Source organism: Clytia hemisphaerica, unplaced genomic scaffold, assembly GCF_902728285.1.
Source record: "Clytia hemisphaerica strain Z4C2 unplaced genomic scaffold, Clytia hemisphaerica genome assembly, whole genome shotgun sequence".
Classification (NCBI taxonomy): Eukaryota; Metazoa; Cnidaria; class Hydrozoa; order Leptothecata; family Clytiidae; genus Clytia; species Clytia hemisphaerica.
Window position 1 is genome coordinate 537,251 of NW_027104558.1, and position 24,423 is coordinate 561,673.

Consider the following 24,423-nt stretch of genomic DNA (forward strand, 5'->3'; position numbering starts at 1 on the left):
GGATAAACTGCGTTGAAAACGTACATTTTCATTTAGTAAGATTTAAAACCATTACATTACTTGTATTTCACGCCTCATGCGTGATTATTTAGAAAAATTGAAGCATATGTTACCGTAAGTTATTCTAATAATGCGGACATCCTTCTTCTAATTTCGACACCCTTCTTTATAGATAGGAATAATTGGAAGATCGGAATTGCTGATGAAAACTATTTTCCCTTGCTTAGCTATCAGATTGGAAAAAATCTTTTGTCTATCAGTTATCTCAACCTTCTGATCATTCCTATCTTTAAAGAAGATTGTCGAAATTAGAAGAGGGATGTCGACGTTAGACGAACTTATAGTAGTAGTTAGACTATATTTTATGGACTAGCAGTACCAGAATTCTACAGCTAGTAAAACAGATACAAAAGAAACTATGACAAAAATTACACAACAATATGACATTGACAAAGATAAAGACTTCTCTTGACTTGACGTGACTAAAAGACGAATACTCGACAGAATTTTTTCAAAACTAATTACTCCTTTTCCTTACGTTTGATTTCATAGATACAGCGGACTTTCGCTAATTCGAACTTCTATTATCCAAACCTTTCCAAAACTCGAAAAGATTCTCAGGTCCCGTTAGAGAGAAACCCTTCACAAACACTCTCTATAATCCGAATCTCTCTGTTTTTTCGAACAAATTATTTTCCCTGTTTGAGTTCGAATTAGGGAGGGTTAACTGTGGATAGAGCCGATATTTTACAAGGATAGCCCAGCAATCTAAGACTTTTAAACAGTCTTTTGATTCCTTTCACGGGGTCCACGGCCAGCTAAATCGGCTATCAATGAACTAAACGGAACATTGGAAGGAGCGGGGATTCGAACCGGGATCCCAGATTTAAGGTGCTGACGCCTTTGACCATTCGGCCATCGTTTCTTAATTAATTTTCCCCTAAATATCCTTGCTATAATTTTTTACCTCTAATATAACCCTCCAGTTAGCTATAGGCCACCAGAAGATGTCAAATTACAATCAGCAAATGAGAATGACATAACATTAGCCATACAATTGCCACTGGATGATGACTACACCACACACCTCAAATTCCATATCACGTCCAACAGAGATACTGAATCGTCTGTTAAAATTCTCCCTCTAAATACACGGGGTGTCTATACACTGGATGACTTAAAGCAATTGACTGAATATACCATAAAGGTGGCTACAGGCAATGGCAAAGAGTTTGGTCGATATGGCGATGAAATTAAAGTGATAACAAAAGGTACGGTATTCATTTTTTTGAACTCTCCTTATCTTGAAATTTTTGAATAAATTCTTCATACTTAACGTGTATTTCATTAAATGAACCACTGCAATGACGTCACAAAAATATGGAACTTGTCTGTGTTTTTCTACAGTTTTATCCAGTAAATACGTCATTTACAACCAACTAGCTGTTGTAAAAGTGTCGTAATGTCAGAACACCTTGCAGCAGTGTACATCTTGAAACGAGGTCTATATCTAGTTTCTAGAACAGAGCATTCAACACTTAAAAATGTTGTTTTTATAATGATCACTTATAATAGAGGGCAACATTTCCCCTCAAAAACCTTCTAGTTGGGAACCAAGATTGAGAAGTGAGACGTCTTTCTTCTTTTAGTACGGTATGATGCGCCAACTCTAATTGTACCAATCAATATCTCATACAACCAAGTTAAACTTAAAGTAGTCATACCAAAATATCTGGTTGAAAACAAGTTGGCATCCATCCTAAAAGTCACTATCAGGAATGAAATATCAGTTGGTGTGTTTCCATACCCAATCAGTGGCATCGAGACTGACATTGTACTTCGAGATTTGAAACAGGGGTTGAGATACCAAATTCACATTGCAACAGGGGATGGACGTATCTTCGGAGAAAATGGAAAATCTGTCATCGTTAGAACTAAAAGTAAGTAGTTTTAACAACCCAGCTGGCATACAACGTTGTTTCAACGTTCATCTAACGTTATATGGACGTTGTGAACGTCGTCGAAAAAACGTTGTGTGCCAGCTAGGAAGTTATCACAGGTAAAAGAAAATGAGTATCGCAAAAAATACTGTTGCTATTGTTTTCGAAAACCTTTGAAGCTTCTGATTGGTCAAGCGCTAAAATTCTATTGTTATGTCACGTGACCTAGGTAGGATTTCCTACCTAACCTCGGCACAATTTTCAGCCAAAGCACGACATCTAGCCCTTTGGGCTTATTTATTTCTAATACCAGTTTCTACTAACCTGACAGAGCTTGGGGAAATTTTCTACAGTGAATTGAAGGAATTAGGGAAAAGTCTCGCAAATGGGTCACAAAATTTTGGCATTTCGCCATGGCGTTCTAAATTTTGCAATCGAAACCCTTACCACGCCATTTTATTTCTTCACATTAATTCGACTCAATAATTTTGCATGATTTCTTTAAGCTAAAGATTTCTAGTCTACACAATAGACCGCTCCAAACTTTTAGGCCTTACTCTTGGTTTATAGGCACTGCTATAGGCGGTCACTAGTAGCCCCCAATATGATAGACATCTTTCACAAAAGATGTTTGTCAATAGAGATTTCAAATAAAAGAATGTTTAAAACACAGCTGATTGACTGAGGTTTTGAAACTCTCTATTGTTTCATTAAAACCTCAGTGCGCATGCGATTTATCCGGAGGATTTCAATATTCAAAACAAGAGCAGTGCTCATATCCCGAAGAGTAGGAGTTTTAGAAACGAAGGAAGATATGACGTATGCCTGGAAATTTCATAATTAAAGGGAGAGTTTTGCGAAAAGTTTAAGCGTATTACCTTTTTTAGAATTTTTCGAAAAATTCGCTAAATTTCCCACATCAGCAAATCCGCATCACAAATTTCCCAAATATTTATAATTGATAGAAATAATATATTGCCTTTTAATTTCTTTTAGTCAGCTTCGACCCACCCACATCGGTCAACTTGCTTCAAATCACACAGTCTAGTGCACTACTTCAACTCAAATTCCCTCAAAATCTTATTGAACGGAGGCTAATCAAACGTGTTAAGTTCCTTGTCAAACGTCACCAAAAAGTAACCAACTCTGCAGATGATAAGATTACTACCAAAACAAAGATTGTTGATTTGCGAGACGATAATACGGTCTTTCGTATTGACGGCTTGAAATATTATGAGAAGTATACGATTGAATGTTACACAGGAAGTCACGTGATTTTTGGTAGCGTCGCCAGTGACCCGTTGACTGTCAGAACGTTAGGTAAGTGCTAAACCAAGCTGGCACACAACGTTGTTTCAACGTTCATCTCGTGTTCACAACGTCCATATAACGTTAATTGAATATTGAAACAACGTTGTGTGCCAGTTGGGTGATGATATGAGCTCTGTCAGAACGCGGGACCGTAAGAGCTAAATCTAGCTAGCACACGACGTTGTTTCAACGTTTATCTACTAACGTTATTCATGATATGCACCATTGTAATGTCTTTCACGTACCCAACATCTGATGATTGGTTGCAAGTGACGTATTGACTGGTTTTACGTCTTACGACCAATCAGCTGTATGGGTCCGTGATGTAATGTCAAAAGACATTGCAATGACGCATATCATGAAAATGGACGTTGTGAACATTAGATAAACGTTAAACAACTTTGTTTGTCAGCTGGGAACACCGATTGAAATGATGATATATTAATCCTTTATGGGGGTATCGGTCCTATTTCTAACTTTTTAGAAATTCCTCCTTTCCCAAGTCGGAATGCATAGGATTCTCCAGGCACCGATGGTTCTGGGTGCGTGAGACACAGATGTCAAATGGCTGATGTAACGAAATATAGCATTCGAACCAATTTTTCTTTATGAAATTTGACCTACTTTTCGTGTTACATCGGAAGAATTCTGGATTTTTAGAATTGTAAAAAAAAAATCAGTTTAAATTATAAGAAAGTCCACAAAATTTTACTTATTCAGCAAAAGCTTTTCGGTTCAATCATCATCAGTGTTTTCTTTAAATTCAACATATGAAATGACCAATTTTAAATCACATTCAATTTAGTAGTCTAGAATTACTCTTAGGTTCCAAATACCCCCCCTATTTTAGCTTATATTTACCTTATTTTAGCCTATATTTACCTTATTTAAGGGGTATTTTAGCCTATATTTACCTTATTTTTGCCTGTATTTACCTTTTTTTAGCCTATATTTATCTTATTTTTGGGTTTTCAGAAGTACAATTTCCACCCCCTGGCAATTAGCCGTTTATTTGGAACCTAAGAGTTAGCAAGTTAGATTTAACCTCTTGTCGAACGTTTGAGCAAAACAGCTCTACAAAATCTGTATAACTTTCTTTCTTGCTTTTCTTTGCTTCAGCCAAAATCTTTCCACCTCAAAATCTTACAATCAACTCTATCACACCAACGTCCGCACTAATAAAAGTCCTGAGTCCAAGTGATCCTAAACAGTTGCTATTGGTTAATGATGACGTCATCAATTGGTTAGTTTTCGAAATCAAAAATGAACAAAAGCAATGGACAGAAATGATTAAATTTGACAAAACTACTTATACAAATTCTTTGAGTTTGAAGCATTTGAACATGTCTACCATTTACGACGTACGTTGCGCTTACGTTACCACGGTGAACCGGGATGACGGAATAATGTATGGCAATTGGTCTCGCTTCATGACTACAGGTAACATCTTATTATCCCTTCAGACTTTCCAATCTAATCTACTTTCACGGAACCGAAGCCCTACAACTTTCCTACTCTATGAACGAGCCTGTCAATTTTATCGCACTATTGCATAAGGTTGAAATTCATCGTAGTCAAAGTCATAATATATTAGAGAAGGGGGAATTTCCTGCAAAATTTTAAAAATTGCTCTAACTTATTTCTGGAATGTAGAATTTTAAATCTGAGTATTAACATTAGACTTAAGCCTTAGAGAGACCTAGGATCTCAGGATCAAAATGTTTCAATAAAGCTGAAAATATAGCCTGGAAACCACTAAACCCCTTCCAAATCGAAATATTCAATGAAAAAAAATTTCGTGATTCTCGCCTGAACATTTTAAACATTCTGAAAAACGATAGAAATGATGTTTTCGATATTTTTAGTCGCTTTTGGTATACCAGTCGTCCAAGTCGTGGACACTTCACAAAAAAGCATCACATTGAAAGTTCAATCACCAGAGGATACGCAACAGAAAAAATTAATCGACCGAAACATTTTGAATCGAGTAAAAATCGAGTTACAATCTGTCGAAGGGAGAAAAGAGATTGTGGTGTCTATTGGGGAAATTTTAGCTAATATCGTTTTGGCGGATTTAAATTATTACATGCTGTATGATATAAGTGTTTCGTTTGGGAACGGGAGTCTTTATGGAAAGCCAAGTGCTGTGCTCTCTGTTCGAACTAAAGGTAAGTACACAGCTTGCACTAGCACAGATTTTTTATATATAACACTAGATTGAACTACTTTGTTCCTGGCTTAAGCAAAATATAATGCGCCATCTTTGATAAGTAGACCACAGCTCGGTGCCGTAAATTTTATCGTTTATTCTTGTTGGTATGGAAAAAAGACAGAGAAGCTCTTTCTATTGTTGTATATAGATATCTGTGAGCACAAGACGTTAGTTGAATATTGCTTGGACATTTTGTAGCACACAATACTTTTCAAAGTTCATCTAATGTTTTTTGTCTGGGTGTTAAACGGCGTTTCGAATCAGCTAGATAGGGTCGAATTAATGAATGAATGAATGAATGAATGAATGAATGAATGAATGAATGAATGAATGAATGAATGAATGAATGAATGAATGAATGAATGAATGAATGAATGAATGAATGAATGAATGAATGAATGAATGAATGAATGAATGAATGAATGTGTTTGCACGATGTATTTTATTATTGTCGTTTATCGAAATCAAATGGAATGAAAAAAATACTCATCAAATTTGTTTCCTCTGAAATTTATGTCGTACAATTTTGCTATTTTTAGCCGTATACATGCCTCCTACTAACGTTAGCGTTTTGCACGTAACGCATGACGCCGTAATCTTACGTATACCCCCACCGACGCAAAACAAGCATGACAGACGACAATTAACGTTAGTTCAAGAAAGACTGTTGACGCATATGAAAGTTAGAATGCAGTCTAGTGACAGTGACGTGACGAGAACTTTTAACGTGACTGATGACGTAGTGACTTTACGTAACTTACGTAGACTGACGTATTATAACGTAACGACTTCTTTCGGGAATGGGAAGGTTTTTGGTGAACCGAGTAACGTTGTTACGTTTCAAACAAAAGGTAATTGCTTGTTATAGTGTTCATCATTTAGTTTAAAGCCCCGAAGGAGCTAGAGATGAGACTCTTCGTTGAACTGGAAATGAAGCCACTTATTTTCAATCTAGAATGCGTGACCCGCGTGGTTTTCATACAAACGCCCGGTTGAAAGTAAAATCCATCGCCAGATTTTGAAAAGGATTCTTCGGGAAAACAAAGAAAGTGCCAGATTCGATCTGTAATTCAGGCTTTTCTTGCTTGAGAAAGATTGAAGATTCCTCTCTAGCGCTTCAGGCTTTAAACTAGATGATAATTACTCCGACACTCTGTTTATTAAACTCGATAATCACCGAAATCCAAGATATTCTTCTCTTATTATTGATATTCAGTCAATAATAACTGTAATGAAAAATGTATTTATGTCTTGAGCATGTCAAGTAAAGGTATAAAGACCGATGCATATCAGAGCATGTTTCATTTCTTGATAGCTAAATTCAACATTGGTCTGGCTCAAAATAATACTCAAAGATATAATCTCGCGCCGTTTAATAACTTAACCACTAACCTTGTTCCCAGCGTATATTTAGCTTTTCATTCTTTGATTGACTGTCCATCTGTAATGTAAATACAGTCAAGTCCCTCTAATTCGAACCTTGAGTATTCGAATCTTGTTCTGTAATTCAACTAAAATATTGGTCTCTGGCTGTTAAATGTTTCCCTGTAAATTGAATCTTTCTCTAATTCGAAGAAGACTTTTGGTTCCTTGAAGATCGAAATAGAGAGAGTCAACTGTAAATCCATTCCGTAATACACAGGAATGAAGTCTCTTAGTTATATCATTTTCTTTGACTTTCCAATCAATTGCCATTACACATTTTTCTCAAAACCACCATAGTTTATTTCGACAGTCCTGCTCAAGTTGCCATCTCACAAATCGCGTACCGGACGGCTTGGGTGTCCGTGATACTAGGAGAAGAGAACAAAGGATATGCCACACAAATGAAGATCTTGTTAATGATAGAGGACGAAGTTGTAAACCAGTACCCAGTCCCCGTGTATCAAGATGTCAAATTCAAAATGAAAGGTTTGGTATTTTCACTGTTGAGGTTTTTTTGATACTGCAATGACTTTAAAATTTCAAGGATCGCGCAAGCTAAATCGTGACGTCACTTTATTCAAGATGGTGGATTATCTTGCTTTAAATATGGAAGGAGAAGCTCGATCTAGTGTTTTATATAAGATGTCTGTGGTCTCCGTTCTATACCATAAAATAGTGACTTTAACTTTAACATTTTTTATAGGTTTGTTACCAAACACAAATTATACAATCACTGTAGCCGTTGGAAATGGTCAACTGTTCAGTAATTTCACTGACAAAGTATTCTTCAAAACTAAAGGTATTTGTTTATGTTCCAGATTTTCTGAATTGTGATTCTCGTGATTGCCTTGCGTTAAAGTTAAAACTTCATTGCGACATTTCATGGGCCCGATAAGTCCTTTGAAGTGAGGAGCCTAATAATTTTGGAAAGAAAATTGATGCCTACCATGGTTAGCCGATGAAAAAAATCGTCTAGTTTTTACACCTTTCAAGACATCATAAAATGCTAGTATGCAATTGAATAGAAATATAGTTTTTATGGTTTTGGGCACTGTTCTGTTTGCAAAAAATACGGGTGCCGTGCCCCCTGCCTTCTCCGTAGACATGGCCGATGAACTTTAAGCTTTATTAGACAATCGGAAAATAAAAATACAAAGCGTCTGAAAAAAAATGTTTCCTTTCTTTTTACAGATGATCTCGATTGCAAAGATCCAAAGATCAAATGTGGACGAAACACCAAATGTCTTCCAACAGTTGACAAGCCTGAATTATTCAGATGCAAATGTAACTCAGGCTATCAACTTGATGGAAATTCATCTATGGTTTGTGTAGGTAAGTATTGTAGGGGATTCAAGTTTGCACCAAAGATATCTTATACAGTAGACTATAGCTTATCCGAACTTCTTTTATTCAAACTTTTCTCTAATTCGAACCAAGTCTCAGCCCCCATCAAGGGGACACCCTCTTACTTTAATTCGAATCTTTCCGTAATTCGAACAAATAAAATTCCCTTTTCGAGTTCGAATTAGGGAGAGTCTACTGTATACTAGATAAAGCTACTGTCTCTGGCTGAAGGAAAAATTATACGCAATCTTTAAAAGTATACCACAGCCCGGCACCGGCAATTTGATCAATAAACTTTTCATAAATTACGTCACGAACATCACTTGCCTCGTTTTGAAATTATTGTCATGGTGATTAACTCCCAGCGGATTTTATTAAAATTACTTCCTATTCATAAAAAAATTATTTAATGTCTCAAGAGACACAATCACCATGGTAATTGTTTGAATACGAGGCAAGTGATGTTCGTGACGTAATTTATGAAAAGGTCTATCAACAGCATTCTCCTGCCTCCTTGATTTCCCATTCTAATTGTTTGAAAAAAAAATTATAAGTTTGATGATTTCGTTTGCACTGCAAATTAGGATTTTTGTAACTAATTTAATGTTTTAATTTCCATGAATTTTTTAACACTAATACTGCACACATTTGTTCTTTCAGGTTTTCCACCATCACTGCATGAGCTTGCGCACTTTCTTACGTAATTTTCCGTTATAAACAACGGAATCAAAATACGTAAGACGTAACTTTTTCACCACACTGACTGATTGACTGACTGACGCTATAACTATTTAGTAGTATTAGCTTATTTTAGTAGTATTAACTAATATAATATCACATTTTCTAGAATCGATAATTCATTGACAATGAAATTTAGTGGTTAAGAAAGATAAAGTATTTGTCACTATTTATTTGTTGAAGTTTATTAGTTCTGAAAGATAGTTCAACTAAATAGTTAGTTTTTGCATCACCTATGTTCTGTGATATTTAGCCAGCACTTAGCCAGCACCAAGAAAAGAAACTTCTCTATAAAAGCCAAAATCCCTTTTGGTTTGTCACTAACAATATTCGAATGTTACGAATGCTAATAGTGCACTTTTTTACATCAGAAATTTTCTCCACATTATGCACTGTTAAAATATTAATCTAGCCTTAAGAAAATTGTTATTTTTAAAGTCGAATACCAAAATACCCAAAATTGCCAAATATTGATCACCCACATTGCTATATAACACCCCTGTCTCACAGCCCTGGTGCAATAAAATCCCCGGCAGGGATAAAAATTTCTATCGAATCGAAATCCCAATAGGGATGGAAATTCTATTGTTCCCGAGCTTAAAATATCCAGTGGGGATGGTTTTGGACAGAAAATATTTGCATTGAATTTTGAATGGGGATGAAATCAAAGTCAATTTCCTGGTGGGGCTGAAATGGTAGGGTATTTTGTCCACTGGGGACGAAACTTTGGCCAAATTTTTCAGTGGGGCTGGGGTCCCAGCGGGTCTGTGACACAGGGGTGTTATATAAATAATCCTAAAATCCTACTGGTTTAAACTAAGAAGCTCGAATTATATTGCGGTTAAAAATGACGTCACTTATCCTTTTCTTCAGATATTAACGAGTGTGAGATGAATTCGGCAATTTGTGGAGAACACAGTAAATGCACCAACATTGAAGGATCTTATAATTGTTCATGTATTCATAAGGGGTTCGTGGAAAAGACAGTTGGTAAAGGTTGTAGAGGTAAGGATTTTTGTTTGATTCTGATCAGACAGTCTTCAATACCAGCGAGGTTAAACAAGTGTTTATTTAGACCGTTCAGTGCGATATCGTAGGCCTGTACATAAGATTTCACTTGCATGGTTTGCTTTGGAAAGTTATGTACAGGCCTACGGTATCGTACATTACAGTCAAAATAAACCCGTGCTTAACCTCACTACTACCCAGGCTAGCACACAGCGTTATTTCAACGTTCATCTAACGCTATAATAATGGACGTTGTGAACATTAAATGAACGTTGAGACAACTGTTGGAAAGTACACTGGAAAAAAAGAATCTGATATTTCGTTAACCTTGACGCCCAGTTTGCACACAACGTCGTTTCAACGTTCATCTAACGTTTTATGGGCATTGTGAACATTAAATGAACGTTGAAACAACTTTGTGTGCCAACTGGGACCTTAAACAAAGAATAAAGGAAGTTAAATCCTTTGACACATTGCTCTAACCACTGACCTTTATACAGTTTAGTCTCTTTGAATTGAACCTCTATAACTCGAATGTCTCCTTAACTCGAACAAGATTTTTTATTCCCTTTAGTTGGCAATCCATTATAAACTTTACTCTATAATTCGAAATTTTTGACGTTTTGAAGCAGCATACTTCTTTCTCTTTGTCGATGAGCAACTTTCGTTCAATTCCATTTTAAATTCACGAGGGATGATTTTACATTTTTCAACTTGTTCAGTTAAAAATATCTGTAGAAAACTTCATCCTCCATCCTCCAGCTTTGCAAATTCAATATTGTCATTTTTTTGATTTTGGAAATAACAGGGTCGGTCGGGCCCATAGAACAAAAAGTTAATTTCAAATATTGTGTATTCATTTTTCGTTATTCTTCCTTTCTCAGACATCGATGAGTGTTCAGACCGCGAGAAAACCGCGTGTCAAGTTGATGAGCAATGCGTCAATACTATTGGTTCATATAATTGCATATGTCAGCAAAATTATACACGTGTCAATGGTGTTTGTGTTTGTAAGTAAATTTTAACACGTTGTTCACCGTCAAACTTTTATAAGAATTAAAAAAAATTATGACACGGTGAAGTTTCATCGAAAGTATCACACAAAGGCTCACGAGGCCTGAATTTAAAATTTCCTTCATAGGAACTCACATAGATTTCAAAAATCAATAAAAAATTATTACAAGTGAAAAGTTTTTGTTAAGTTATGGTCGTTTCATATACCTGGTCTGTTAGGGCAAAGATTTTGAGATGCCTTGGAGTTTTTACAAGATACTTCACTAATTGGTCATTTAAAGTGATAGAGATGACGCGTTCTTTATAAAAAGTAAAGATTCTTTTATTACATCTTAACGACCAACCAAATCAAATAAGAGCTTGTAAAAACTCCAGCTTGTCCCAAGATTTTTTGTTTTCCTAGAAAAACATTGTAATTTAATTTCCCTGGTTATGATCAAAATGATAAAAATTTTCATCCACATTTTTTCTTTCAGCCAAAGAAGTGAAAATCACAAGTTGCAAATATGAAACATATCGAAATATGACGTGGTTCACTGCTAAAGCTGGTCAGAGAAACAAACAGAATTGTCCTGATGGATATGAAGGTATCACAGCTTGTGCACAACGTTTTTTCAACGTTCTTCTAACGTTCTTTGGACGTTGTGAACATTACATAAATAGCGAGATTATGTATCTGGAATTCTCTACGGCTACGGTTAAAGTGGCGAGGAAAATGGCAAGTAAGGCAAGTAATGGCTGGTGAAAGCAAGTTCGATATTTGACGTACGGCATTATGTTGACTTTGCTAATATGGTGTTTTGGTGTTTCTCCCGTACAGAACAAAGTAGACAACAATATGTCGCCTTTGGTGACGACCTGCATGGGCAGCCCAGCAACCGTAGCCGTAGAATATCTCCGATACATAATCTCGCTAATCTGGTGTGCCAGCGGTGAAGCTTTAACTTCTTTCTGTTCTTCAACGTTCTTCTAACGTTATATTGACGTTCTTTTGGGGTTTTCTATGCCTTTTGGTGGACTTATATTCCTTTCCAACGTACCGTCCTTTCCGATAAGATTTCACCTCCCAGACTAAAATTTCACTTCACTTTCTAGCGATAAAAGACCCCGGGAAATAGAAAAATAAGCAAGTTAGAAAGTTAGTCAGTTTGCCAACTCAGCACATGTTATTTTCTGTAGCAAACCAATCCCAAAAAATAACTGTGAAACATTCCGGAAAAATCATTGGAATCTTAGTCCCGGAGGTGGATTCTTACCTGAAGAGATGGTATATTTATTCAGAAATTTAGTTTCAAAAAACACTCAAATTTTTCAACACTCGAACCTAGTCCCTTTATTCGCTTTTTATGTGTGATAGCACTCAAGATAGTACTGAGGTTAAGCATACCAGGATAATCACGACGATGGACAAAAAATGTAATAGGCTAGTAAAAATATGAAATTTGATTGGTCGAAACTCACTAGCCTGTTAAATTTTCGTTCGTCGTCGTGATTTTACTGATTTACTCAACTTCACTAATATCACGTCCATCAGTGAAATCTAAAAGTGGTGCAACCCAGCCGGCACCCAACGTTGTTTAAACGTTCATCTAACGTTATATGGACGTTGTGAACGTTAGATAAACGTTGAAATAACGTTGTGTGCCAGCTGGCAAGTGGCTCTGTTTTCGAGATTAAACTGACCGTCTTTATATTTTTAGGCTTTGTTTACCGTGAATGTACAATGGAAGGTTCGAAAGCTACTTGGAAGAAACCTGATTCAACTAACTGTGTAAACAAGGCCTTAGCTGTCTTGCTTAATTCACAGGTGAGTTGAAACTATTTTGACCGTGTTTTTTTTTGTTAACGGAGGTCAATTCTTTTTTACTTCTCAGGCTTACTGAAGCTGTCTGAAGCTTATGGACTCCAAGTTTTTAGCGTTGCTATAAATAATGATATTCAAAAGAGTCTCATTGACGAATGTCTCTTTAAATCGAACAAGTTTTCTCGTCCTTTTACTCAACAGTGACTATAAACCTTACTCTATAACTCGACATTTCCTTAGCTCATAACAAATTTGTGTCCCCCCTTGTTGGTTCGAAATATGGAGACTCCACTGTAATAAAGTGGAACTAAATTTGAGCTTTCCTTTCCCGTTTACAGAAAATGGAATCACCAACTGTTGTAGCAAGTAGCCTCAACAATTTCGTTCAAGAACAAACTAATGACATGACAACTGGTGACGTCAGCACTATTGTTGATATGATGGGAAGTTTGGCCACTTCTTCTAAACAAGGAGTGGACGGACAAGCTACAGAAAAATTCACTGAGGTGTGTATGCGAGGAAACTTTTCATACAAATCAATGTGTAAACTCCTGATATTACTCTCGGGTACCTAATAGCCGGGGGGGGCCTCTAATTAATTTTTCGAAAATTTTCCACCCAGGACATTCTTATTCCAACCAACCCCCTCCCTGCTTATTGATTTTTTTGGAAATCTTTTTTGAAAATTCCCTCTTTTGCCCTAATTCTGCTGTATTAGCCTCCTTTTCGAAAATTTTTCACCCAGGACATTTTTATTCCAACCCCGCTTATTAAGTTTTGAGATTTTTCCAAACCCCCCCCCCCCCAACCCCGCTTATTCCAAATCCCCCGGCGATTAGGTACCCAAGAGTACTTATATTTTGGGCTTGTTCAGTAAAGGAATAATGTCCTAATTCGAAGAGTCTATGATTCTAAATGGTTTTGCTCTGCCTTTACAGAAGCTTTGTAATTTTTTTTTCAGAACATGATAAACGTTGCAAGCACACTTTTGGAGGACAAAACACAAAGTACTTGGAATGAATTTTCTGAGGTAAGAACAATACAAAACTAAATCCAGGTTATTTTTCGAAAGATTTGTTCTCAAAATAGTCCCCTCCCCCACTGAACTTTGCATAAATAAAGGAAGTTCTCAATACTGGATTTTGATCGAAGTTTTTTTAAAGTTGTACTCTAATAGTAGCACTCCTCAATAGTTAATCAACCCTATTCGTACTAGAGGGGGTCTGTTCGGTTAGGAAACTAATATCAATAGCTCCTGAAATAATAATAAAGCTTTTGACCGGTGAGATCTTTCCTGTGTGAAACCTGAATGACAATCAATACTTGACGTGCCTTCTTCGATAAGATATACTACTTATTGAATTTCTATCTTGTTCATTTTTACAGGAGAAGAGAAGTGAGAAGGCAGCTAATCTACTTACTGCTGCTGATCATATTGTTGAAGCGAGCGCAAACGCTCTTAATGAAAACAAAACAATTGAAAACATCGAAACTGAAAACATAGGTTAGTTCTCAATCTCGTTCCCTGTGTATAAGCGGCTTTCTATGCTTGGGCTTTTCAGAAAAAATATTGAACATGGGGGGGGGGGTGGAGAATGTAACAATTTTCATTGATTACCCCCGGGCAAAGTGACTTTTTGGCCCCGGACAACGGGCTTTACCCCAGACAAGCATCGTTGACCCACAGACAATCCAAATTACCCCCGGACAGAGCAAATTACCCTCCGGACAAGGCAATTTTAATGATTTTTCGCTACCCCCGGACAATATATCCTCCAACCCCCATGTACGGACATTTTCTGGAAGAGCCCCTTACTGATAACGCCAACTATCCTCTGACGACCATATGTAGCGTAAATAAAGCCTGGGATACACCGGGACGAGGTTTGTTATACTTGTTATAGTTCAATTTTTTTACTTCATTGTTTGAAAGAAAAAATGTCTTTTCGTTGGAAAGATGAATTTAAGTTTTTGGGGGTGAAATATTGTATTTTTTTGTATCTGATTTTGGAACTTATTTGCACTGTTTTTGGGGAATAACACGTTTATGCATTCGCTCTAAGCCAATCAGATTGCCCTTGTTTTTTTGCACTATACGATAATACTTATTACAGTTGGAATACTGAAACTTTTTCCCAAAATTTAAGTTTTTTTGGCCTATTTTTCTTTCTTTCTTGCTACCATGTGGACACTACTCTTCAAACATTGTAGCAAAAGGAAAGTAGCATATTTTTTGCGTATGAAACTGTAGAAAATTTGACAGAATTTTAAAGAGAGAAATTTGAGTTGTTAAGGGATTCGCCTCGAGGAAATCCTAAGAGGTTTTTATTGTAATACTCCCGAAACAATCCCACAATGCATCGCTTTTTTAGAAAAATCAAAAGCTCCGATCTAAGATCTTTCTTTCAGAATATGATTTATTCTATAGAAAATTTGGATTTACTGTCGTTAAATATTGCATTTTCTCGAATTTCTTTTCTTTATTTTCTAGTAATGAAATTGAAACGTGTCGAGAAGAAATCAACCGTGGACAGCGTTACAGTTAGTGATAACATTGAACTGCCTGGTGACGCTCTAGGAAATGGTATGCTTTTAATTACTATTGCGTGCGTAGTCTTGCCACCGCAGTCGAAGGCAATCCAAGTCTTCTCATTCGATGACTAGCGAGTTTACGTATTTGCCCTTTTGAGGACGGTAAAGTGACTAAAATGATTTGGAATAACCCGCAGTTCTGACCCGCAAAATCGAGGACGGTAAAAGTGAAGATCTAGTCAAATTGGAACCTTACCGTCTCTGTCACAGAAAAGCACACATACATAAACTTGGTACTATCTATGCGAAGGAAGGGCGAGTGGCCACACTTTCTCCTCGGATTTCTCTCCTCATCTTTAACCCTTCTCTTTAATTGTTGAGCATAAATTTGAGAGGCATCAAGTACCATTATGTACTAAGTACAATGCGAAATCTTTAGTATGACCCGGTCAGGAATTGAACACGTGGACCGTTACTTTACCTTTCGCACTTGACCTCGTCACTGACCTGTAGTAAAACCCTGGACAAAGCTTTATCCTATATCATTGATTTTAGTTTCAGGAAAGTGACACCCTAATGATAGCTGATTTAGATCAATTCATAATTTAATGTATTTTCCATTAAAAATGTTTTTACGACTTTCAAAAAGCTCCGATCTAAGATTATGTTTTTTTTAAACCTTTCTACATGCCTACTAGAAAGCTCAGTGAAACTCATATCCCATTTTTTTACATTAGAACAATCAACCATAGCCATCGTTGAATACAAAGGAATGGCCAAGATTCTCGGAGTTCCTAAGTAAGAACAATTTTAACTTTGTTCTCGAAATCAAATTGTGTCTGCGAGTACTTCAATGCAATGACTTTAGATATTTGACGTCACTCGATTCTGGTAAACTTCGAACCCAGTGCAGATTTGGCGAGCTGGTAAATGTACAGTCAACTCTCTCTAATTCGAGCATCTAATATTTGAATCTTCCTACAGTTCAAACTAAAATATTGGTCCCCTCAGTTAGAAATTAGTATAGAATACTTTCTCTAATTCGTAGAAAATTCTTGTTCCCTTGAAGGTCGAATAAGAGAATGCCAACAAAAATCAGACTTGAATTCTCTCTGAATCTCCGTACTTAGTTGTCGATTTAATCTACAAGACAACCCCACAGTATACATTTTATACATTTTATAATGTTTCTCCGTTTTCCTTTAGGAACACGACACTTCAGAAGCAAAGCAACATCTCGAAAGCATATTTGAATTCGCAAATTTTGTCCATTTCCATCTTTCCGAGTACAAAGAAAACATTTGATAAACCAGTTGTTTTCACACAGCAGCACAGAGGAGTAAGTTTTAACTGGTACACAACGTTGTTTTAACGTTCAAATAACGTTATTTGAACGTTATGGATGTCACACGGACGTTGTTTTGACGTTGTGTGCCGTCTTGGGTCTTATTAGGGTTGAATTAGGGCTCGGATCCCGAATATATTCCAAAGTCCATATATTCAAGTTACAAGTTTTTGACTTCCAGCAAGAAAAAAACAATAGAATTTTGATGTAAGAACCGTCTAAAATCCGACATTTAGAAATTTGAAAATCTTCATATCTCAGTCTTGGAAAACAAATAGGCCAACAGATTTGAAGGTTTAACTCCTGAAAGGATATTTCAAGTCAAAAATCTCAAACCACCTGATTGCACCCCTTTAACTTTTAGATAAAAAACAACAGCGTTCCAAACTGCGTTTAGTTTACTGGCATGGATCAATCAATACTTATCTTATCCAATAAGTAGACAAAACTAAAAATCATCATAATTACAAAAAACCGGCCATTAGAAAGGCATATTTCATACTTTTTTACGGACTAACCTATCTTGACTTTTAGATCACAAACAACAGTGTTCCCAACTGCGTGTATTGGCACGAATCAACGTTCGGTAGCCATTGGTCGGATGAAGGTTGCATGGTAAACACGTGGAATGCTAGTCACGTGACCTGCCATTGTTATCATTTAACCAATTTTGCTATTCTGATGTCTGTCACTGATGCTCCTAAACAACTTTCGGTAAGTTTTGGATCTTGCCAGCTGGATACTAACACCATTGGGCTCTTCCAGAAAATGTTCGTACATCCCGGGTGGAGGATATATTGTCCGGGGGGTGGCAAAGAATCATCAGAATTTGCCTTGTCCGGGGTCCGGGGGTAAAACTCGTTGTCCGGGGGGCCAAAAGTTACTTTGTCCGGGGGTAAATCACTGAAAATTGTTATATCCTCCATCCCCACATACAAACTTTTTCTGGAAGAGCCCATTGGAGTCTAATCTAAACAAACTTTACCTCCATTTTGCGCAACCTGAATAATCTAGTTTGAGTAAAGAAAACGAGTTTTAAGCTAATTTCACAGTTGGGAGAGCAATCGCCCGGCAAGCGAGAGGTCGTGGGTTCAATTCCCACTCGATTCGTTACCTTTGACAAAACTGGGAAGTACATTAGTGCAGGATCCGTTGATTCATTACCTATAAGTAATACGCACTTGATTTCACACAGTAAGTTAATTTCATCTTCAAAGTTTCATACAATCCAGGATGGCAATCTTCAGTGAACAAAAGAAATTACGGTTACGATGTATACTAGTTTGAGTGAAGAAAACGAGTTTTAAGTTGATTTCATCTTCAAAGTTTCATGCTATCCAGGATTGCAATCTTCAGTGAAAAAATAAATAAACTGAATAATCGTCAAATCAACCAAAACAATTTTTTTTCAGAGGAGCCCGGGCTAAGGAAAAGCTTCTAAATTTAATGTCATTGCGTTTATTTATTTCTAGGAGGAGAATGTGTTGGCATTAAGTTTGATCACAGTAATTGGTATCACCATCTCTCTTGGTGCTTTGGTCATCTCTTTCCTATCGTTCGTCTTTATCAAGTAAGTACTAGTGTGAGTAGCGTTAGTAGAGACGCCCAGTCAGTCTGTGCCACTAACTTGATCGGAAAGATTCTTCTGAAATGGGAAGAACCTTCCCGAACGAGAAATTAACTTAACACCCAAACGGGTAATGAATTGGTAAGAGTTAAAAAACGGACTTCCACATCGGGAAGAAGCGGGAAAAAGTTGAAAATAAGGAAAACCCGATCGGGTTTTTCGTTCGGTAAAAAACCTTAAAATTTTATGCCTTTTCACCTCCAAAAAGTTCAACTTTCGCCGGTCATCGTACAGCTTCGCCGAAGATTCAGTAAATTTTCAACTTCCCATTTCGGAAGAATCTTCCCGATTGAGTTAGTGGCACAGTCTTCCAGGGGTAACTCTAATCACAATATCACGCTATTCTGTGTCTTCGCAATCACGATCACGCAAATCAGCAAAAAGTTTGGATAATCATGCATCCATTTGAAAAAGTCTAAATATCACGCATTACAGCTCAAAAATCTTTCAAATCATAATCACGTTTTGATCTCTCATCACGGAATCACGTTTTGATCTCTCATCACGCAATCACGAAGAAAAAAAAATCCAAATCATGTAATCACGCTAGAAAAAAGTTCCTATCACGCCATCAAGAAAACCGCTTGGGGCCTAGCTTTTAGTAAGCCAGAAGCGTAGTGGGTCGAACAAAATTGTGGTGAACTTTAGTTTGAAACGGAAACCTCTAAAAACGTAGTATAAGGAGCACCGATCCGTTAGTGAATGCCACCGGCCTAGGCAAATTGAAGAGGCAAGTTTCGACAATTTTATGACAATCTTTGCTTATTCGATTAAAAACTTCCAATTTTATATACGATGAATGGATGAAAATGCGATGTGGTGCGCCATAGATATGAAAAGATCCTCCTCGATTGTGGTCATAAACTTATTTACTAAAAATTAATAAATCTCTGTATTCTTTTATGTAGGGCTATCCGTTCCCTTCGTAACACAGTTCACAAACATCTGTGTGTTGCTTTGTTCATCGCTGAAGGAATCTTCTTGTTCGGAATTGATAAGACTGGACACAAGGTATGTGTTTCTATAAGACCAGGGGGGGCACTCATGCTAAGCGACCTACTGTTATAGATGCGGCCCTTAATCTGACAATTTCTTTTTCTTAAAATGGACCAAAATGTTTTAAAAAATACACCGTAAGGGTCGATTTTTCGTCCAAATTTACTCAATTTTAGCTATTTTCTTTCACTGTAAGGGGCCGATTTCAATGGCTTAATTTTGAACGACACACACGGGAGCTTTAAAATCGGGTGCCCTCAGGCTAAATTTGAATGCTACGGTGATCAATACTTTTAACCAGATTAACTTTCGCGAGATTTAATTTCGCAAGTTTTCTTGATTAATAATTCTAATCAGCGCTTTAAAAGATTTCGCGTTAATTTTAATTTCGTTTTCTTCTCCAGATTGGATGTCAAGTCATCGCAGCATCTTTGCATTACTTTTTCTTGGTTGCTTTTTTTATCATGGGGCTGGAAGGGATTGTCCTGTACATGATGCTGGTTCGTGTGTACAGGTCAATGGGAACATCTGGCTATGGGAGTCCGAAATTCATTGCACTCTGCTGGGGTAAGTGCCATTTCTGTAGATAGAGTTGTTTATTTTGCGTGGATGACCCAGTAATTTGAGACTTCAATGCACTATTTTGATTGTTTTCATGGGTTCAACACCAAGCGCAGGTTCGCTTATCTATGAACTGAATGACAGATTAGAAGAAGAGAACCACAAACCCCTGGTATGGGACGCTGACGCCTTTGACCATTTAGTCAGCGCTTCTTTTTTTTGATCCTCGGACTCCGAGGGTGCGTTTTAGGTCATTTGGCTCTTCCAGAAAATATCCGTACATGGAGGATATATTGTCCGGGGGTAGCGAAAAATCATCAAAATTAGCTTTGTCCGGGGGGTAAATTTGCTCTGTCCGGGGGTAATTTGGGTTGTCCAGGGGGTCGGTCAACTGATGCTTGTCCGGGGGTAAAAAAGTTACTTTGTCCTTTGTTATATCCTTCACCCCCATATTCAATTTTTTTCTGGAAAGCCCATTTCACAGTCTAAAGTAGTCATGGGTAATCAGGACCACCGCGCTCCGATAACAACTTTCTGTTGGCTCAGAATTCTGGATGTTTTTGCATCCAACCAACGGGGGAACACGTAATGGGGACGCAATCAGTCCTGATTACCCATGATTTATTTTGACCATGCATTAATATAGAGTCAAGACTTCTGGTCATAGTTCTTAGCCACTTGGTTAATTAAGAGGCTAACTAAATGCTTTCAAAAAAGGTATAATAAAAGCTTTTTTTTAAAACAAAGTTAGAAAAAATCAACTTTTCAAGAAAAGAAGGCAAAGAAAGGTGTTCGAAAAATCTTTCGAGTTTGAAAACCTTTAGTAGCCGTGCCATCCAGTTTCTTTTTTTTTCTCGGGCAGTGTATTGCGAAGCTTTAATTACGACAATCATTATCTTATCCTTTAATTTAGTCTTACCCTTGGTCGTCATCACAGTGAACGTTTTCATCGATCAAAATGCTTATGGTGACATCAACGGAGCGTAAGTGACGTGTTGTGAAAATTTTCGGTAACTCTCGGGCGGGAATTTTATACACGATTAATATCCCCTTCATCAAAACATTTCAGATGGGATGCGTGCAGCTTAAGATCATTTGAAGGTCTTAGAATAGGAGCAAGAATAAATATTTTAAATCGGAACAGAAACCGAATAATGGAAAATGATTTGTAAGACGTTTTCAAGCGAAGAGACCATCGTCGAATTAGAAAAAAAATTTAAACAAATAAAGTTAGAATTAGAGAAAGATCTGACTGTATTTAAACCAAATGTCAAACATCCGTGATTTTGTTCAGCTTTTCAGTTTTCATAAAGATTTCATGGGAATTTAACAGCGCACTGTTCACCTTTATTTTTAGATGCTGGTTATCGATAGAGAATGGATTTATTTGGAGTTTCGTTGGGCCAGTCCTCCTCATTGTCGGTGTAAGTCGAAATAATGTTTAGACCGTTATCCAAGCTGTAAAACTTTTCATCTACTCAGATACTCGTAAACCCAGGGCCAGTAAACTTTTAAGCTTCGCGCAATAATTGAATCGACAAGGTACGCATGTGCTGCCATTTAATATTGAGATTCAAATTACTTTAGGTAAATCAGAAAGACCATAAAATTCCGTACATCATAAAAATCATTAAAGCGCCGATAACGCTATCTTGCCGTCAGCCGTATCTCGGCCTTGTAAACCAGGCTAGTCTAGGCTCTGATAATGACCTTTTATTTTTGTTACGGCTTTGGTCTCTGTTTGAAGTAAATAAGGAGAATAAATATATGAGGGTATATATATTTATTTTCAACCTTCTACCCTTACTTTTTTTGTAGATGAATTTTGTTTTTCTTGGATTGACGATCAAAGTAATGACAGAGAAAGCTAAACGAAGAAATACAGCTGTCGAAGAAATCTGGTAAGCACGAAACTGACTAATACCTACACATTTCTTATAAGAAAAAACTATTTTGAAAACATAAAGCTTCGTAGAAAAAATATTAAGAACATTGATCAGGCTTTGTGGACTCTAAAACACCCAATTTCTTATGAAAATAAATAAAGAATTTGCGAATTTAATGTTCCTATAAAAAAGTTTAGGTTCTTAGCCGCCCTTAAAGGTACCTTTTTTGGACTTCCAAAGTCCCGCTAAGGGTCGGAAAAATCAGAAAATCAAATTTCAGTCCCACTAAGGGTCGGAAAAATAGGAAATTTCAACTTTTTACCCCCTGAAAGATCGAAATTTGGTCAAAATTGGTCAAATTAGTCCCGCTAAAGGGTCGTAAAAGTCACAAAATTTTCCTTGGTTTTCTCTTTTTTAGTAAGGGTCCAAAGTTCGAAAGTCGGGCGGCAACCCCCCCCCCCCGTCAGCTGGCAACCCTAGTACCCCCCGGGCTTCTGTCGCATTGATTTAAAGCCCGAAGGACTAGAGTAGAATCTCTAACTTTACTCAGGCAAGAAAAAGTGAAGCTGCTTATTTCCCATTCAGAAGTCGCCTAGAGCGCACCGCATTTATGACGACGCATTCTGTCTAGTGGATCCTTTGTTTTTGAGGACTGTATTTTTTTAAATCTAGCGATGACTTTACTTTCAATCCGGCGTTTTAAAAACCACGCGCGGGCATTCTGGATCATCCAGGAGTCTCGAGTCCTTCTTGGCTTTAAAATCGGCTGGCTTTAATGTTCTGTAGCCTCCCTTAAATTTCAAATTTAACCACCCGAAATACCTACCGATTCTCACTGAGGGTCGTCCTCACCCCAACTAAATATCGAATGATACAGGAGAGTTGCAAATTTTCAGAACATTACCCCTCGGATCTTGCCTTATCCTTAAAGGATTTTTGTGTAAGCCTGTTATATAGACCTCTGCCAACTTTCTAATAAAAATCTAAAACGTTAAAAGGGCTAAAAAACACAGTTGTAAAGATCCTTAATTTTTCAATTTTTCAGGTTCTGGACGAAGGGTGTTTGTCTCTTGTTGAGCATATTGGGCGTGACATGGGTGTTTGGCGTTCTATACATCAACCAAGATACCTTGTTCTTTGCATACATCTTTGCCATTGTCAACAGTCTCCAAGGATTATCAATATTTGTCTTCCACTGTGCTTGTGACCCAAGGGTAAGCTATAATGACATCTCTTTTTTCACAGATCCACTGAAACAGCTTCTAACTGGAAAATATCGTCCCCGGTGGAAAGTTTTACTCCAATCTTTGTCCCAACTGAGAATAATCAAATAAACCAACCAATCCTCACTGCAAAATATTTTGCTATTTTTCCGCTCGCCAACGGATTTCCTGACTTGAATATAAAACAAATTTACATTTCCAGCCATGAAAAATATAGGTATATCAATCACCATCGAGTTGTTTCAATCCGTTATTTCTACCCCAACTGGCTGGAAAATACTACCGGTTCTGTGAGAAGGGGGCGATTTAGCTAAGACGGTAGGTGAACAATGAAACATAAAAGGCAATTAGGAACAGAATTGTGCTGAATAAAGACCAAATAGAAAGGCAATAGAAATAGTTAAAAAATTACGTACTGGCACATTATTTGTTTGAATTTTTTTCACTAGTGGCAAAAACCAGAGTGTCAACGTAAAAAACATTACGTCATGAATAACTATGACCTAATTTGAATCGAATTGTCAAAGAAAGAACACCGGTTGCAAAAACACGAGGTTGACAGCAACAACAAGTGGTAATAACAGTGCCGTAAAAATTTACCGCGTCCATTGGTTTATCCTTGAAAGCAACACAACATCAACTAACAACATCGGCAAACAACAACACTTATACAAGCAACTAGATTTTTAAGTAATATACAAAAACAACACTATATACATCGCCGGACTCAGATCCTTTTTATCGTCCAATATATATAATCAAATTTGTATTACTTTCCTCTAGGTTCGAAAAGCTTACCGTGATTTCTTCCTGTGTGTAAGCGTGCGACAGAAGCACGAATTGATGAGGTCCATGTCACGAACACGTTCCACGTCCGGATCAAAAGCTTCCATGAGGAAGAGCTTACATAGTACCAGAGGAAACCAGGTAAAATCAGAATATTATCTAAATTTCAAAACATTGATAAGAGCTACTTTAGGCGTACAAACTTTCGCGAGCAGAAACTTTCGCGAGGTCGAAATTTGTGACATTTACTTTCGCGAATACACTCTTCTCGAGATGCATAAATTTATTGTTGTCCTCGTTTTCAAACAGATTTCATTGCTATAAAATTACATATTCACAATGATAAATGTGTTGTTTACACCTCATTAGACATTTTGAATTTCATGTTCTTTTATTTTAGAGATAATACTTTCCTTTGGGAATTTAAATTGATTTGAATGTGATCGAGCAAAAAAGTATTTCGCGAACATAAAACATTCGCGAATGCCCTGTTAAGAATTTTCAAAGACATTCACTTTCGCGAAAAAGGCCAAAAATCGTGAATGTTTCTGCTCGCAAATGTTTGTACGCCTAAAGTACTACACGCACTACAGTATACGTTGAAAAGGTGTTTACAATATTATTTGCTAGCTCCATTTTCAAAGATACACACAAATCCACGCATGGGATTC

General features: G+C 37.0%; 1 protein-coding gene across 3 annotated transcripts in view; it reads left to right on the forward strand.

Moving 5' to 3' along the window:
- Positions 1-24,423, forward strand: part of LOC136822979 (uncharacterized) — a 55,989-nt gene that overhangs the window by 29,040 nt on the left and 2,526 nt on the right. For all 3 annotated transcript variants that reach the window (XM_067079281.1, XM_067079283.1, XM_067079282.1), the window contains exons 13-31: positions 9,844-9,975; positions 10,863-10,988; positions 11,469-11,579; positions 12,693-12,799; positions 13,135-13,302; positions 13,758-13,826; positions 14,183-14,300; positions 15,288-15,380; positions 16,066-16,126; positions 16,535-16,667; positions 17,208-17,387; positions 18,146-18,243; positions 19,209-19,311; positions 19,701-19,863; positions 20,771-20,840; positions 21,215-21,281; positions 21,676-21,758; positions 22,789-22,957; positions 23,750-23,893. In XM_067079281.1, the coding sequence (XP_066935382.1) occupies positions 9,844-9,975; positions 10,863-10,988; positions 11,469-11,579; positions 12,693-12,799; positions 13,135-13,302; positions 13,758-13,826; positions 14,183-14,300; positions 15,288-15,380; positions 16,066-16,126; positions 16,535-16,667; positions 17,208-17,387; positions 18,146-18,243; positions 19,209-19,311; positions 19,701-19,863; positions 20,771-20,840; positions 21,215-21,281; positions 21,676-21,758; positions 22,789-22,957; positions 23,750-23,893 (2,195 nt within the window). The remainder of the gene's footprint in view (positions 1-9,843; positions 9,976-10,862; positions 10,989-11,468; positions 11,580-12,692; positions 12,800-13,134; positions 13,303-13,757; positions 13,827-14,182; positions 14,301-15,287; positions 15,381-16,065; positions 16,127-16,534; positions 16,668-17,207; positions 17,388-18,145; positions 18,244-19,208; positions 19,312-19,700; positions 19,864-20,770; positions 20,841-21,214; positions 21,282-21,675; positions 21,759-22,788; positions 22,958-23,749; positions 23,894-24,423) is intronic.